This window comes from Rattus norvegicus, chromosome 12, assembly GCF_021556685.1.
Source record: "Rattus norvegicus strain SHRSP/BbbUtx chromosome 12, alternate assembly SHRSP_T2T, whole genome shotgun sequence".
NCBI lineage: Eukaryota > Metazoa > Chordata > Mammalia > Rodentia > Muridae > Rattus > Rattus norvegicus.
The window spans coordinates 40117400-40130602 of record NC_141545.1 but is presented as its reverse complement, the minus strand read 5'-3'; the positions used below and the strand labels follow the sequence as shown (position 1 = coordinate 40130602).

General features: G+C 52.5%; 1 protein-coding gene across 6 annotated transcripts in view; it reads left to right on the top strand.

Annotated features, from left to right (window-relative positions):
* Positions 1–12897, top strand: part of Lrrc43 (leucine rich repeat containing 43) — a 23221-nt gene extending 10324 nt beyond the window's left edge. For 2 of the 6 annotated variants that reach the window (XM_087578146.1, XM_087578148.1), the window contains exons 4-13: positions 453–563; positions 3375–3514; positions 5523–5761; positions 6283–6491; positions 7050–7414; positions 9210–9351; positions 9467–9562; positions 9654–9839; positions 10177–10210; positions 12731–12897. In XM_087578146.1, the coding sequence (XP_087434272.1) occupies positions 453–563; positions 3375–3514; positions 5523–5761; positions 6283–6491; positions 7050–7414; positions 9210–9351; positions 9467–9562; positions 9654–9839; positions 10177–10210; positions 12731–12858 (1650 nt within the window). In that variant the 3' untranslated portion in view covers positions 12859–12897. 6 annotated transcript variants of the gene reach the window in all.
* Positions 12898–13203: the final 306 nt, after the last annotated feature.

The following is a 13203-nucleotide window of genomic DNA, read 5'->3' as shown; positions in this document are numbered from 1 at the left end:
GGGCCTGACACTTAACTCAGACTGGATGAGCAATGGTGGTGCTTTGACTGAGAGGTACCCCCTGCAGACTCAGATACCTGGACCCCTGAGGCTCTCCAGTTTTCTAGGGAGGTTATGGAACCTTTGGGACGTGCAGGAGGAAGTACGTCACTGAGGGTGGGCCTTGAGGCTTCATCTCACTTCCTTGTTCTCCCTGCTTCCTGTGTGTGCTCCGAATGTGATCACTTAGCTTCCCACTCCTGCCGCCATGCCCTCCCCTACCCTATGGACATCTGGTCCTCTGTAACCGTAAGCCAAAATAAACTCTTCCTGGAGTTGCCTTGTCACGCCGTTTTTGTCACAGCAGCAGAATAGTAGCTAATACAACTCTTACCTTCCTAAGAGGAACACACTTTCTCCTCCAGCGCTGCCTGGCACACAGGAGTCCTCAGTTTCCCTCCCTTTTCTTGCAGGTGAGTCTGGTGGATAAAGAAATCTTGAAATTTCTAAAGCTCGAGGAGTTGGTCCTGAGTGCCAATAAAATCAAGGACATCGATGCCAACAATCTGCCCCCAACACTGAAGGTATATGTTCTGAGTGGGTCTTAGAATCCTAGTCCTGCCCCGAACCTGTACTGCACAGCTCTGGCAAGACCTTAGCTCTGTGCTAAGACCCAGCCCCTGGCTTTTAGAACACAGACCATGTTCCCCCAAAAGTTGCATAATCCTGTTGGGTTCAGCAGTTCCCTTCTTTCCACGGTGCTTGCCCACAAGAACTAAGGACTCCAGCAGATGCTTGCTGACCAGTGTTTACAGCTCTCCCAGTCACAACAGACAGAAAATGGGAATGGCCCAATACCTGTGGCATGGTGAGCAGATGAGCAAAATGTGGTCTCTCCAAGCAAGGGAATATTGGTCACGTATAAAAAAGGAAGGGTGGGGGGTTAGGGATTTGGCTCAGTGGTAGAGCACTTGCCTAGCAACCGCAAGGCCCTGGGTTCAGTCTCCAGCTCCGAAAAAAAGAAAAAGAAAAAAAAAGGAAGGGTGGGCTGGAGAGATGGCTCAGTGGTTAAGAGCACTGACTGCTCCTCCAGAGGTCCTGAGTTCAATTCCCAGCAACCACAGGGTGGCTCACAACCATCTGAGATGGGATCTGATGCCCTCCTCTGATGTGTCTTAAGAAAATGGCACTATAGTTACATAAAACAAATACATAAATCTTTTAAAAAATTTTAAAAAATTTAAAAGGAAGGGCTTTAGGATAGTCACCTAGAAAATATCACACTAGAGAAAGAAGCCAGACTTTAAATAAAAAGACAGATCTTACATATTTTTTCACTTAATAAAATATGCAGAAGGGCTGGAGAGATGGCTCAGTGGTTAGGAGCACTGTCTGCTCTTCCAGAGGTCCTGAGTTCAAATCCCAGCAACCACATGGTGGCTCACAACCATCTGTAATGGGATCCGGTACCCTCTTCTGGCCTGCAGCCATACATGCAGGCAGAAAGCTGTATGATGTATACATAATAAATAAATATTTCTAAAAGATGTAGAAGTGGAAAGTCCACAGAAACAAAAGCGAGTAGAGGTCATGGGGGCTAGGAAGGACCAGGAGAAGTTACTCCTTGGTCTTCCTTTTTTCCTTCCTTTCTCCCCTCCTCCCTCCCTCCCTCCCTTCCTCCCTTCCTTCCTCCCTTCCTTTCTCCCTTTTCTTCCCTCCTTCCTCTTTCTCAGACATCTGTTTGAGGTGAGGACGGAAGTTGGCATTGTGAGTTACATCCTTGGAATGGTGACTGCATACCTCCACCATGTTGAAACAGGAGGCGAGGGGCTAGGGTTCAGGCAGTAGGGGGATTGCCTTGCAAGCATGGAGACTTGAGTTCGCTCTCCACGTGAAACAAGCTGGATGGTGTGCTTTTTATCTCAGCGTTGGGGAGGCAGAGGCAGGGGGATTGTTGAGACTCTCTGGCCAGCCAGCCTGTCTACATGGTAAGTTCCAAGTCAGTGCAAGACTGTCTCAAAAAAAAATAAGAGGCAAGAGAAATCTAAGGAAACCAAGACTGTCTTCTGTGTCTCCATACACACACCTGCTTGCGCACACACACATATACACACATGCACATATACATGCACATACACATGTACACATCTATGAACAAACACACATACACAAACAGATAAAAACAGTAGACCAGACTCTATCACAAATCTTCAGCTGAGTGTCAAAATGACCCCTTGGAAGTTCAACACTGAGAGCAGCTGACTTGTGTCCCTGCCCTGCTCAGGATGGTACCACGTGGGCCTTAGGCAAGAAGCACAAGTAAAGGAAAGAGTACTACGGAACCAGGGCTTGTGCCTGGGTCCACGTCCATCCCCGTGTACTGCCATGGGTTGAGAGGGTGCTAAGGTTAGCCAGGAGGCCGTGGCACAAGCCTCTAACCCCAGCACTCAGGAAGCAGAAGCAGGCAGATCTCTGAGTTGGTGGCTAGCCTGGTCTGCAGGGAGAGTCTCAGGATAGCCAGGGCTACATAGAATAAACATGTCTCAAGAAAACCCATCTTGGGGCTGGGGATTTAGCTCAGTGGTAGAGCGCTTACCTAGGAAGCGCAAGGCCCTGGGTTCGGTCCCCAGCTCAAAAAAAAAAAAAAAAAAAAAACCATCAACAACAAAAAATTGCCCCCACAACCGCTCCCTACCACCATCCCTTCCAAACTGTAAGGAATCTTTCCCTTTTGCTGCAACACCCCAATCCCCTTTTCTTTTGCTGTGTAGCCTAGGCTGGCTTGGAACTTACCGAGTAGCCCAGGCTAGCCAGGAACTTGAGAGCCTTCTGTTTCAGGATCCTGAGGTTATGGATACACGCCACCTCACCTACTCTTCTGGCATTAATTTTTAAGTTTTATGATTTTGTGTGAGTGTGGGAGGGGCCCTGTGCCATGGTACTCGTGTGGATCAGAGAACAGCTTTATTGGGAGTTGGTTCTCTCCTCCCACCTTGGGATCTGGGACTCGAACTCGGATCATCCAGCTTGTGCCGCTCTCTGCCATCCTCTCCTAACCCCACCGCAGCCTGGTTTTGGATTCACTATAGAGTCAGAGATGGTCTTGAGCTCTTTGCACCTCGCCTCCACCTCTCATAGGGTTCACAGAAGCATTCCTCCACACTGGTGTCACGTGCTGGACATGGCACCTGAGGTCCCAAGAATGCCAGGCAAGCCCTCTCCCAACGGAGCCATGCCCCGGCCTCTTACTGTATTATTTAAAGCAAGTTGCAGTAGGAAGGTCGGAGCAGGCAGCTTACACCCCCTTTCTGCGTTCCTCAGGGAGGGAGTGGGAGCGGGAGCATGCAGTGAGGGGACAGACCCCCTCCAGTCACGCTCGATGCTGTCCTCCCCAGGTGCTGGAGCTGTACGGCAATTTGATCGCCAGCATGGAGTGTCTGTGCTCACCCCCACCCCCAAACCTGCAGCACCTGGGGCTAGGCCACAACAAGTTGCTGGGCCCTTTGGAAAGTCTGTATGTCACCTCCAACAACTGGTAACTTGGGAGCCTGGATGAGAGGAGGGAGCCACAGGTGTGGGGTGACTTGACCCTGGAGGACTTGGCGGCGTCGCTTTCTCCATAACTACTACAGGGCTGCTAACCCCACAGCGTGACTTGACTCTCGGTCACAGTATCTCACCGAAGCTCCAGGAGAGATAAGGATGCCAGGGGCCGGTGGGAAGGAGGGGTCCTCAGCTTAGCTCTGTGACATTTCCGCAAGTGTTCCCACCCGGGGGACACTGAGCAGCACACTGGCCCCCAGATGCCAGATACTTGTAGCCCCTTCCTCTCCCTGCCCTTCCTTGTGGTAATCAGAACATCTCCAGGCAGAGCCCAAAGCCTTCTGAGGGGCAAGCTTGCCCTAGGCTGAGAACCACTGTCCTAGACTCTTGGGGTGCTCCGTTGCTGCTGAACATCCCCAGAGCTTTGCAGGGCATCGTGTACCCCCAGAGTTTCTGGTTTCCCTAGTGGATTGACAGTGGAAATTTTAAAAGCCGATATGAGAGGAGATTTGTAAAAAGGCCGTCCCAGGGAGCCGAGTAGCAAGACCACCCATGAAAGGATTTTTTATGTTGCCTCTTCCTGCTTCCAGCCCCCCTCTCCCCATTTCTTTTTAAGGCAGAATCTAATGTAGCCAAGGCTTGCCTCAAACTCAATATGGAGCCTCCTCCCGCACCCCCACCCAATGTCTCAAGGATGGCCCAACTACATTCCCTCTTGGAGACGTAAGGTGCCGCAGAAAAGAGAAGGCCCTCTCTGGCTGACCTCCTGGTTCCCTCCCTCCTCTGTTATTCTCAGGCAGTCTGCATAGTCTTAGTCCCCCTGGGATTCCCTCTTTCCACTATCAGCGAACAAGATGTACAGGAAACCATGACGCGGTCTTCCTGGAACGGCAAACTGAGATTCATGCCCTTGAGGGACAGCAAGGATCTGGCTTTTGATTCGGACTGCATACCATAACCTTGGGGTGCATGCCAGATCTGGGTCTCACAAAAAGCCTGCGTGAGATGACACGACACACCGTTCACTGCTTTAGAATTCCAAGGGAGAATCTTTCCTGGGAACCCGTTTCTCCCCGGTTCTCTTGAGATAAAGAGGGCATCAGGCGGGGCCTGGGATGGTCCCCTGCACCGTTACACTTGCCCTTTCCTGGGACTTAGCCAGTAACCGTCAGAGCAGAGCAGGCCATCGGAAGAGGGTTGGGGAGGAGAGAGAGTGAGGATGCTGGGTTCAGCCTGTGGGGAAAGCCCTGGGGTGACCATGGCAAGCAGCGTGCTTCCCTAGTGCTTTGAGCTGGAGTCAGCTTGCTCTGTAGTTTGTAGCATCGGGTCTTGGTCTCTATATGGGAGGCCAGGGCTTCATCTTTGTCAGCTAGACTCACTGACTTATATTAGCGTATTCTTTCTTCTCCCACATCATCTAGAGCAGCGGTTCTCAACCTACTAGTGCTGGGACCCTTTAAAACAGTTCTTCACGCCGTGGTGGCCCCCAACTGTAAGATCCGTAACTATGACTTTACTCCCATCATGAATCGTAATATAAATATCCGACATGCAGGATATCTGAGAATATGACCCCTGGGAAAGGTTTGCTAGACTCCAAAGGGGGTCTCAATCCACAGGTCGATAGCCACTGGTCTTAAAAAAAAAACCGAGCTGACCTTATGGCTCTGAAGAAAGACTTCTAGCTCAGTATCTCTGGATGCCAGGGCCGGGCATACCCCACCTTACTCCCCTCTGCATGCTCCTTCAGTGGCTTCCAGCGTGTGTGTCAGTGGGTGGAATGTTCTAGAGGCACAGCACTAGCCTGATAGCCAACCAAGAGATGGCCGTGAGGTGGGAAGGGCTCTGAGAGCCCATGAACACAGGCTGTGTTCCAGAGAGAAAGGAGAAGCAGGCTCAAGAGCGAATCTGGGTGTAGGACAGAGAAGGTATGTGGCCGGCCAGTGTGCTGTCCTTCTGCTTGCTGACCTTCATAACCAGCATTTTGGCCAACCTCCCAGGCCTCTTCTCGTCTCCCTGGACCTGGGCTTCAATGACTTGACAGACCTGCAGAGCATGATACTGGGTCTCAGTACCTTAAAGTGCCTGAGACTCCTTGTGCTGCAGGGGAACCCACTGGCTCTGGTGCCTTACTACCGTGGCTTTACCGTGGACAGCCTGGCGCGCCTCTGTGTGCTGGACGACATCACTGTGTCTCCCAGCGAGAAGCACCAGTTCCGGGGACTCAACAGTCATGGCGGTAGGGTTCAGTCACACATCCCAGACTCGACTTTGCCCACCTCCCCATAAACCAGCCGGGAGCTGCCCATTGGCCTTGACCCTGGGCAGGTACACTAAGCTACCTTGGTTTGGGCTTTTTCTATGTAGGACCCCTGTGGCAGGGATTTGGGGGGATCGACTGGTCTTTGTGGCTCTTGTTTCTATGGTGGCTTGAGATCACCCCCTTGTGGCTCCTGGTATAAGGCACAACAGAGCCCTTTGAAGGTCTGAGTCACCGTGCTGCGGGCAGCAGCTGATGTCACAGTTATTTCTCATCTCTCCCTCTCTCAGAACCCTCTCTCTGCTCCACACCTCTCAGCACCCCCCCCTTTGCAGATAGTAAAACAAGGCCTCACAGCATCTAATGGCTTCCCCTTCAGTCATGCCGACAAAACTTAGCAGAGCTGCAGACTGCAACTCTAGGGAGGGGGTGGGGTGGGCGTCTGGTGACCCACGCCTTCGCCCAGCCCAGCCGCTCAGTCCCTTCTTTACTCCTTGCAGACCTGTTGGCACGTGAGGCCCAGTTTGTGGTGACCATTGGAAATGTCAGGGGGGTTTTGGACAGCTCTATCTTGGACCCAGAGCCAGGACCCGATGGCCCTTTCATCAGCTACAGCTATTACGTGACCTATGACTTTGTGGAAGATGAGGAGAAGGAAGGGATTACAAGTGGGATGGAGGAGTTACACCCTGACAGCGTTCTGGATGAGGTATGACCTGCCGGTCCTGGGAGGGGAAAGGACCTTTCACAAGTCTGTGAGCTTTTGTGAGCTTCTTAGGGCCCAAGGAAGTCTTTAGCATAGACTCGTACCCCTCTCCCTGCAGGAAATTAGGTTCTGCCTGATATCCCTCTCTCCAGGCGGGTGAGTCTCAGTCGTGCCAGCTCCCTGTCCCTGTACCAAGTGACCCTGAGACAGGGAAGCAGCAGAGAATGTTACACTCTGGCCAGCTCTGTCCCTGGCCCCGCTTGACAATTTTCACCATGTCCCCTGCCCAACCTCTTCATGTCAGGCCAACCCAAGGACACCACACGGGCAGAGAAGTGTTCTCTGTTCAGATGGCTTTTGCTTCTGCCTCCTTCAACCTAAGCTCGTGCCTCTGGTCCTGCTCTCAGTCCACGTAGGGCTGGGATGCGTCCTGCCTGGCATGCGTAAGACCTCGAGTTCCCATCTCCAGCACCACAGACTCGGAAGTGTCCAGACAGTCTCCCGCGTCAGCCTGCGCTCACTGGAATAACCGTCTGACCCGAAATCTGTCTTTGCTGGCAGATCGACAAGCCTTCCTCTGGCATGGACGAGGAGGAGGAGGAGGAGGAGGAAGAGGAGGAGGAAGACCGACAGGAGGTTCTCTCAGTGTTCCAGAGCCAAGCCCACCACCGCCCCGTCCGCCAGGGTGGCCGGCACAGGTTTCGTCCAGAGTCTCCTGAGGTGATGTCCAGGGAGCTGTCTGAGTATATAGTTAAGGAGATGAATCAGATGGCCGAGGACTCCGGAGAATCTGGGATCACAGAAGTAGATGAGTCAGAGACAAGCATTTCCATCCACTCGGCCCCCCTGCCACAGTCCATTGACTCTTCCGAGGAGCTGGCGAAGCTGCGGCCACGGCTAGACGTTCGGCTCTGTCCATCCCCAGGGTAAGACTAGGAGGAGGCTGGGACGGCGCCTGGAACATCCGAGGTTGCTGCAAGGCAGGGCTGCCCTGGCGGCTTCCCTTGACCATTCTGTTAAACCACAGAAAGCCAAGGCCTTCCTATTAGCTCGCCTGTAGGCTTTGAGCTCGAGGTAGGTATGGGCTTAGCCTCATTCCTTTCTTTTCTGAAGCCCTAACCTTCCACTTAGCACAACCGAGCCCCGGATGCCTGGGGAACCACAGTTCTCCAAAAGGTTGGCTTTCCTGTCAACAGAGGGCCACACAAGAGCTTCCACCAAAACTCTTAGAAACGGAGTCTTATAGCTTCTCTTTAAAAACAAAAAATACTTTCTGTGTACAAGTGTGTCGTGTGCATGGGCGTCTAATGCCTGAGGAGTCCCAAAGACCCTCTGGAACTGGAGTCATAGCTGGTTGTAAAACTGACATGTGGATGCTGGGAACCAAGCCTGGGTCCTCTGCAAGAGCAGCAGCCTTCTCTCTGTCCTCTCTTTCAGCGTTTTTTCTTTCTTTCTTTTTTAAGATTTATTTATTATTATATATAAGTACACTGTAGCTGTCCTCAGACACACCAGAAGAGGGCATCAGATCCCATTACAGATGGCTGTGAGCCACTGTGTGGCGGCTGGGATTTGAACTCAGGACCTCTGGAAGAGCAGTCAGTGCTCTTAACCGCCGAGCCATCTCTCACAGCCCCCACTGATTTTGTTTTTAAACTTCAGACTTGAGCATAGTTGTATAGACCTTCAATTCCAACACTTAGGAAGAGGAGGCAGGGGGATTATTTCCAGTTTGAGACCAGCATGGCTGTTTAGTGAGTTCCAGACCAGGCAGGATTACACAGTGAAACTTCCTTTCAAAAGTAAAACCAAGCGAAATACTGATGGGTTCTAGTGGGCGTGCAGCAGATGTTCCACACTGAGCATGCCCAGAAGGGAGTCCACACTGAGCATGCCCAGAAGGGAGCATCTGCGCAGTCATTTGTCTCTTTCCTGTGTTCCTTTCTGGGGTTTTGGTTCCTTTGCCCCTACCCAGCTCTTCCCAGATCTTGGTCTCTCACTGTGGTTCTGCCACTCTTGTCACCTCACCAAGCCGGGCTCCTGGGACACCAACATGAGCTCAGGGGAGGCAAAACATTCTAAGATAAGGGTCTCAGCCCATGTTTCTCTAGGTGAGAAACATCGGGGTTTGGGACGGTGCCTGTGGTGCTCAGACTCCTGGGCACCCAGACACTGCAGGGAACCTTGAGAAGTTAAGAATGGGTTGGGGGATTGGCGGTGGGGACTCCTATCCTCCTGTGTATCCAGACACCACTGGGGATCTTGAGTTGAGAATGGGGGCCCTATGACCTCGAGGAGTTAGGAATGGAGGCCTGGAGACCTCGAGGAGTTGGGAACAGCCTCAGGATGAATCAGAGATTAAACACCTTTTGCAGGAAGGGAAGCTCACTGGATACACTCATTAGCATGGAAAATTCTAGGCTACGTGTTATCTGACCAGTTGTCACACTCCTCTCAGTGGGGTGTCGTGGTCGTGTGCCCCAGGACAGGAATCCGGTCAGGAGCTAGTGAACTCCTGCCATTCTCAATTATGAGTTGTTCTGGGGTTCTGAACTTGGCTACTTACTAACTTACCAGTTCTTCTGTCTGGTGGCACAGTCCACTGCCCAACACCTCACCATTTGTGAGTGCCTGCTTTCCCCTTGGGTGTGCCCTGGCAGCCTCCCCCCATGTTGTCGGCACAGCGCCTGACACTTAAGCCACCGGTCTCTCACTCCCAAGGACAGTGCTCTTCAGCACCATGCACAAGCCCTGGGCAGATGTCATCCCTTGCACCTATGAGATGAAGCACACCCTAAAGGAGCTGATAAGGGTCAAGGCCTTCCTGCTGTCTGGGACCACTGTGAGCATCGTAGAGGAGAAAGTGAGCAGGGCAGGGGGGGGACTCTGGCCTCCCATTAGTGGTGGGGGTGGGGGTGGGGCGGGGCCCCAGTGGCCAGTCTCCTCTGCTCAGCTGAGGGCTGGATCTTGTTCTCTAGATCATCTCCTGGCCTGTGGTACCAACTCCTGTTGAGAGTCCCTTGCCTGCCAAGAAGGGGAAAGGCGACAAGAAAAAGAAAGAGGAGCCTGCTAAGGTGACTACAAGACCTGCGTGGGCCTCAGGGCAGGGAGGGGTGTGTGGCCCAGTCCAGCTCATGCCTGTGTTCCTGGCCTCCTTGCCCACAGGACAAAGGCCCGAGGAAGAAAAAGGAGCCACCCAGAGAGCTGCGCCAGGATCCACCTGTGCTGAGGGTGCTGGGCAGCGGACAGGTGTACCTGGAGCCCTTGCTGGCAGGGGAGCCAGTGGTGTCCACTGTGTGTAATTTTGGGGTGGCCCGCACCCTGGAGACTGACAGGCTCACATATGCCAGGGTATTAAGGGTCTTGTCCTTTCGTCTCTGCCTCCCCCCTTCTTTATGGAAAGCTTGTTGGATCAGGAAGGGATGGGTGTGGCTGGGAGTGGTGGCACCCTGCAGGGGCCCCGGTTGTACATACATACGGGCTGCTGAGCACTTTGATGGTCACTGACATGGTGATACCTTCCCCTCCTCAAGTGTGGTCCAGGTCAGCCACCCTCCTCAGCAGGAGCCCTTCCGCCCCAGTTTTGGGATGAATTCACGGTACCGGGAGGGGTGGGTGTTCCCCAGTGTCAGCCCCAGGATCAGCATCTGCTCCAGCAAACACCTGGTTTTGTGATTCTTTCTCTCAGGATTCAAAGAAGGTAAAGAAAGGCTCCAAAAAAGGTAAGACCCACCAGCAGCCACTGGGGGCACCTCAGGGATGGGGGGGCGCCCTGCCAAGGGGCCATCCTGGATATAGAGCCCCAGAAATAAAAGGGCTGAGAATCACTTCTATCCAGCACAGAAGCGAGTCCAGAATCTTCTCTATAACCCCAAGAACAGCTGTAGGTTGTGATGTTCTGGGGAAGGGGTTGCAGCGGGAGCTGGGATGGGCTGAACCAGGAGGACTTAATCTATGAGCATCTGCATCCTTCTGCTACATACGCCTTATATCCTTCCTTCACCTTTCCCACCCAACTCCTTTCTTCCCCTCTCTCTCTCTCTCTCTCTCTCTCTCTCTCTCTCTCTTGCTCTCTCTTCCTTCCTTCCTTCCCCTCTCTCTCTCTCTCTCTCTCTCTCTCTCTCTCTCTCTCTCTCTCTCTCTCTCTCTCTTTTTTTGGTTCTTTTTTTCGGAGCTGGGGACCGAACCCAGGGCCTTGCGCTTCCTAGGCAAGTCTCTCTCTCTCTCTCTCTCTCTCTCTCTCTCTCTCTCTCTCTCTCTCTCTTTCTTTCTTTCTTTCTCTTTCATGTAGTCCAAACTGCCCTGGAACTCAGGACTCCTCCTGCCTCTGTTTCTGGTGTGTTAGATTGGGGCGGGGGAGTTGTTATTTCTGTCTCTCTTATCAGCCTGGAACTCACTATGTAGCCCAGGCTAGCCTCAAACTCAAAATTAGTGGGGTGCCATTAAAGTATTTAGAGATTAATTTATAGCATTCGGTGAGTGCCCTTAATAGAAAAATGTCAAGCCAGGCATGGCACAGTCCTGGGAGATGGAGGCTAGAGGATTGAGAATTTAAGGTCTGGGCTGGAAAGATGGCTCAGTGGTTAAGAGCACTGACTGCTCTCCCAGAGGTCCTGAGTTCAAATCCCAGCAACCACATGGTGGCTCACAACCATCTGTAATGAGGTCTGATGCCCTCTTCTGGTGAGTCTGAAAACAGCTACAGTGTACTTATATATAGTAAATAAGTAAATCTTTAAAGAAAATTAAAAATGAAAAACAAAAAAACAGACCACCACCAAAAAAATAAACAAACAAACAAACAAAACCAACCTGCTAAATATTCAGTTTTCCCCTTTTAATGCAGTGCTGGGGACCAAACCTAGGGCTACAAAAATCCTCCACGAATTAGCTATAGCCTCAGTGTCTTTTCTTTTTCTTGCTTTTTTTAAAAAATTTTTTTAAAGATTTATTCATTTATTATATATAAGTACACTGTAACTGTCTTCAGATACACCAGAAGAGGGCATCGGATCTCTTTACAGATGGTTGTAAGCCACCATGTGGTTGCTGGGAATTGAACTCAGAACCTCTGGAAGAGTAGTTGGGTGCTCTTAACCGCTGAGCCATCTCTCCAGCCCCTTTTTCTTGCTTTTTACATTATTTTGTGTGTGGCTCACATAAGGGGACAAGTGGGTCCTGGGGATAGAACTCAGCTCCTCACGGCTGGAGGCAAAAAGCAGCTGATCTCTTCTTTTCTCCCTCCTCCTCCTCCTCTCCCTCCTCCTCCTCCTCCTCCTCCTCCTCCTCCTCCCCCTCCTCCTCCCCCCCTCTCCTCCCTGTCTGTCTCTGTCTCTCTCCCCATCCCAAACGCCCCTCCCCCTTTCCTCTGAGAGGGTGGGACTTCCCCTGGGTATACCCCGACCCTGGCACATCAAATCTCTGCAGGATCAGGGGGAACTTTGTTGGGAAACGGATACCACAGTCAGGCTACAGCTTTAGGGGAGAGTATCTGTTACGGTTTTGGGGGGACCCACCTGGAGACTGAGCTGCATGTCTGCTATATATGTGCCGCTGTATGCACTTTGGTTGGTGGCTCAGACTCAGAGCTCCTAGGGGTCCAGGTTAGTAGACACTGTTGGCCTTCCTGTGGGGTTCCTCTCCCCTTCAGGACCTTCAATCCTTCCCCCAACTCTTCTACAGGGGTCCCCGACCTCCGTCCAATGTTTGACTTGTGGGCATCGGCATCTGTTTCAGTCAGCTGCTAGATGGAGCCTCTCAGAGGACAGTTGTGCCAGGCTCTGCAAGCACAACAGAGTATCATTAACAGCGTCAGGGATTGGCGCTTGCCCATGGGCTGGTTGTTGGCAATTCCTTCAGTCTCCGCTCTATCTTTGTCCCTGCATTTCTTTTAGAAAGGACAAAGTTAGGGTCAGAAGTTTTGTGGGTGGGCTGGTGACCTTATTCCTCTACTGGGGGTCCTGCCTGGCTACAGGAGGTGACATCATGATCCATGTGCCACCTGTTAGTCATCTCGAAAGCAGCTAATTTCTTTTGCAACGCACAGTTGGAGCTCATTGAATCAGTGTATTCTTGATTGCAGTTAACATACTAGGGCTGGATCTCTTTCGGAAACCGAGTTCCTCTAGGATGGAGAACAGGGCTTGAATTCCGGGATGAGGGAGGAGTACATCCAGGATCGGAGAGACCTGCAGCCCCTTTGTCCCTTAGAACTCATCTGCTCGCAACTTATATTTTCTCAGATAAGTCAAAAGCGGCGGCTCCAACCGTAGAAAGCGGGTACCAGCCAGAGCCCCTGTCGGTGGAGGTCCAGATCCAGTTGCACCAGTACCGCTCGGTGGAGGAAGCGTTCCTTAGCTTGATTGACTAGCAGGGAGAATAAAGGCTGCTCTGCAGCCAGAGCCTGAGAGTCTGTGTGGCCGCTGGCCGGGGGAAGGGACGCGGCGCTGGCAACCCAACGGGCTAGGGAAGGGGCGTCGTAGCTGCCACCAACCCGCAAGTGCGTCCGGGTGCAGACTCCAAGGTGGGACGGAGTCCGTGGCCCCGCCCCCACCACGAAACCCCGCCCCTCCGACCTGCAGTTCCTTCTCCGAAGAGCCTCGCCGTTGCTCGATTTGGAGCTCCGCCCTCACTCATGGCCCCGCCCTCCCCCGGAGCTCCGCCTTCTCCGTGGGGCCCTGCCCCTAAAGCCCCGCCCAGCGGGGTTCCCTGCGCG